The following is a 3,850-nucleotide window of genomic DNA, read 5'->3' as shown; positions in this document are numbered from 1 at the left end:
ACGGTCCTGGGAACGATAGTACCACGGAAGAGGCTTCCTCCAAAACCCTAAACCAAAAACAAACCCAACAGCAAGCTGAATGGAAAGTGCTTCACTTCGCAGTGCTTGGAATTTTGCCTTTAAAAAACCCACAGTGGCTGTTTGCTTCTTTTGTTGGAAACTTTTTGCTCGTTTTTGCTTTCTTTCCCCTCTTCCTTCCTCCCCCCACCCCCACTCCACCTTCTCATAGCCTTCATATGCCCTCCTCGGTATAATTTATGGCTGAAAGGCGCTCCCACCAGAGGCTAGGCTCATACTTTTGAGTTTGTTATCTTTCTTCCACTTCATCCGCCTGTTCTGGAACCAGATTTTTATCTGTCTTTCGGAGAGACACAAGGCGTGGGCGATCTCTATTCGCCTCCGGCGGGTGAGGTAGCGGTTAAAATGAAACTCCTTCTCCAGTTCCAGGGTCTGGTAGCGGGTGTACGCCGTCCGCGCTCGCTTCCCGTCCGGCCCAGTCATATCTGGATGGATAAGACAGGGACAAGATGTTGGGGGTCTGTTGGTCTCAAGCTCGCTTTGCGTCAGAGTCAGAGGAACGGAGCCCTTCCCGGTTGGGGTGAGGAGGCTTGGGTAGGGTCTCGGCAAAAAGCGGGGCCCCCCACCCCATCGCGACACACGTGCAAAACGGCGTTTCCCCTCCTCCTTCCCCACAGCCCTGGAACTATTCCTCCTCTTTAATTCCTTCGCTCCAGCCTTTAATTCCACCTAATTTTATGGGCAGCCTGGGTCTGCCTGCCTGTTTTCTTACCTCCCCCCACTTCATTACATTCCTCAGCTCCTCAAACAAGTTTCTCCCACCTACAGCCGGAGCCTCTGCACGTTTGACTCGGAAGTAAGCCCCACTCCGTGCCACGGCCCTTACTCCCAAGTAAGAGAACGCAAGATGGCAGCATTAGCCCCCTTTTAAGTCTGAAAACTCCAGTCTGTACACTTATGGGTCGACGTGGATCAAGACAGAAGGGGCGAGCAGGGGGGCAGGGGAGAGAGGTGGCCAGCGTGTCCCTTCCAGAGCGCTGTGCGCCTTTCCCCACATCCTGTCACTCTCTCTCCCCACCCCCCACTCCTCGAGCCCAGCTACATTTCACTGGGACCAAGTCCCAGAGAAACCCCTGGCGCTTGCTGTCGCCTCCAAGCGCTTCGCACCGGCGTGTTAAGCCGGTCGATATCCATCCCCCCCCCCTTTAAACTCGGCAACTCAAAACCCTCCTTTGAAATGCTGCCTTTCATTTCGGTGAGGGGGAAGGGGAGGCGAAAGGAGTTTGCCATCCTCCCCACAATAAAATGTGTGTGTGTGGGGGGGGAGAGGCTGACAGACTCATCTCTGTCTTATAAACAACAATACATACATATATATATATATATATATATATAAAATTAATAAACTCGCCCATAAATTCCATTATTATTGTTGTTATTGTGCCTACCTCCTATCTCTCCACTCCATGTCTTTATATTTTTTGAGAGGAAGGGGCGAAAAGCCCCCGACATGAAACCCTCCCTGAGTCAAGTCTTCTTTTAAAAACAAATCCTTTCTGATTGAAACCGGAAGGGAAGCAATAAAGACTATATTTTTAAAAAAAACACCGTAATACTAATAAGGATAAAGAAAAGGCGACGAAAGAGGCGCCGCGGGTACCATGGCTAATGTGAAGTTTCCGCATCCAGGGGAAGATCTGCGGGCTCTGCCCTTCGGGGGCCGGCGTGGCCGCGGCGAGGGAGTCGCTGGCCGCCCTGGCGACGTTGCCGGCGACTTGGGAGCCGCTCTCCTCGGTGCCGGAGGACGCGCTGGTCTCGTCGAGCTCGGCGAAGGCGGCGGCGTTGGCGGCGCCGGCGGAGGCAGCCTGTTCGGCGGGGGAAGAGGCGGCGGCTTTGCCTCCATGGCTCTCGCCGTTGCTGCCGCCGCCGCCGTTGTTGTTCTTGGTGCCGCCGCTGCCGCCGCCACCGCCGCCGGTGCTGCTGCTGGAGCACGGGAGGGACTCGGGCGCGGACAAGGAGCAGCTCGACGCCTGTCGGAAGCGGCTGTCTGGCGGGGCTTGGCCGGGGAAGGCGCGGGAGCTCTCCCCCACCGCTCCAAAGTGGCTGGAGGCGGAGGTGGAACGGCTGATGCTCAGATCCATCCCATTGTAGTTGTATCCACCGTAAGAGCCGGCGTGCATGGTGCCGGGATCTCTATAAGATCCGTTCATAGAACTGCTGGTCCCATAATTTAGCAGCTGATAGTCGGGGGCATTAGGATAGCGTCCTGAGAACGAGTTTACAAAGTAAGAACTCATTTGGGGTTGTATTTTGGAGGGCTTGATTTGTGGGGCTCGTGGTCGTTATAACCCCTGTGCTTGAGGATTTATGATGTATTAATGAATTATAGCGATGCACTGTACTTCGTTTTTGCTATGTATGCGGCCAAATATGGGGGTGGGGTGGGGGGTGCGTTTGGGAATCACGTGCTTTTGTTGACCAGTCGTAAATTCTCACTGATGACCTCAAGAGGCAATTCATGCTCTATGGTTACAAATAATGACGATCCGAGAATCGTTAGGCCCATGTCAATGCGGCTTCCAAAAGGGGGAGGAAACGAGGGGGGGGAGGAAGCAGAAAAACCCGAGGTTGCGCCTTGTTGGCGGACTGCGCCACCTACTGGGGAAAGGGAGAGTTGGCAGGCATGGAGGTTAGCTCGCCCACCCTTTTCCCCCGGAAAAAAAAAGAGTCAAGCGGTCTCTTTCTGTGTTCTGTCTTGTATTGAAATAAAACTTTTCTCCTTTAAAAGTCTCGTTTCAGATTCTCTTTCTTTCCCTCTGTTTTCCTCGTTTTCTCTGCTTCTCAACAGACCGTGTCCCTCGAATCCAGCACTGCTGCTCTTTTGCAGATTATAATATTATTACTACCAGCACGACTAGTAACTCCAGATTGTTATTACTACTACTAATACTCGTGACAATAGTAAAATATCATTCCAAAACTTTATAGCGGTGCTATTAGACAAGCTGCAGCAGAAAAGAGACTCCACCCCGATGAAAACTGGAACGCCAATTTCCTTTCCTTTCCTTTCCTTTCCTTTCCTTTCCTTTCCTTTCCTTTCCTTTCCTTTCCTTCCCTTCCCTTTCCTTTCCTTTCCTTTCCTTTCCTTTCCTTTCCTTTCCTTTCCTTCTTCCCCTCATGCTTTCCTCCTGTATCGCTGAAGATAGCATGACTCTCAAAAATAGCATAAACCTACATTATTATTATTATTATTGTTATTATTATTATTATTATTATTCGTCATTGTTATTGCTGTTATTATTCCAGTACCTTTATTGTGTACACATTAGAAGGTAAAGAACTCAAAACTCGGTGGGTTTAATCATCAGTGGGGGAAATCGTGTGTGGGGAAACTGACAATCTGTTGGGGGGGACTGGTACAAAGGAAAGGGGCATCCACCCGTTCTGGAAATTCCAAATAAATATTTGCTAAGTAGAAATTCCTTGCAAAAAAAAAAAGGGTCCAAATTGATTCAAACCTTTTGTTCTGCACTTGAAATCCCCCCACCCTCATGACTTCTTTCAAGATAGTTCAGGAATTTCCAAAATCCTGCCTGCAACTCATTGGAAATTTTATGAGCCATTTTGAACGTGACATATAATTACAATAATTACCGGCAATGAAAAGAGGAGCAATAAGAATAAGTGTGTCCTACAGCTGCGAGGCTTCTTCAGCAATGGATTATAAAAGTGGCTGTCATTAAGGTAGAAGGGGAGAAGGAAGGATGCATTGATACCTGTGTACTTGGGGCGGTTGGAGCGAAAGACCCAACACGTTCTTTCAGAATCTCAC

At 49.9% G+C, this 3,850-nt stretch overlaps 1 protein-coding gene across 1 annotated transcript; it reads right to left on the bottom strand.

Annotated features, from left to right (window-relative positions):
- Positions 1-255: 255 nt before the first annotated feature.
- Positions 256-2,315, bottom strand: HOXB5 (homeobox B5). Its single transcript, XM_015414622.1, has 2 exons — positions 1,679-2,315; positions 256-503 (listed from the first exon to the last, which is right to left on the bottom strand). The coding sequence occupies exons 1-2, from the start codon at positions 2,313-2,315 to the stop codon at positions 256-258; spliced, it is 885 nt and encodes a 294-aa protein (XP_015270108.1).
- Between the last annotated feature and the right edge of the window lie 1,535 nt (positions 2,316-3,850).

The sequence above is a fragment of the Gekko japonicus genome, unplaced genomic scaffold, assembly GCF_001447785.1.
Source record: "Gekko japonicus isolate JY-2015 unplaced genomic scaffold, Gekko_japonicus_V1.1 scaffold798, whole genome shotgun sequence".
NCBI lineage: Eukaryota > Metazoa > Chordata > Lepidosauria > Squamata > Gekkonidae > Gekko > Gekko japonicus.
Note: the sequence above shows the minus strand (reverse complement) of the source record. Positions and strands in the feature narration are given on the sequence as shown.

Coding starts and splice junctions, on each gene's coding strand:
- HOXB5 (XM_015414622.1), bottom strand. CDS start 2,315: ATGAGTTCTTACTTTGTAAACTCGTTCTCAGGACGCTATCCTAATGCC. Junction 504..1,678: donor GAAACTTCACATTAGCCATG/GTACCCGCGGCG, acceptor TTATCCATCCAG/ATATGACTGGGCCGGACGGG.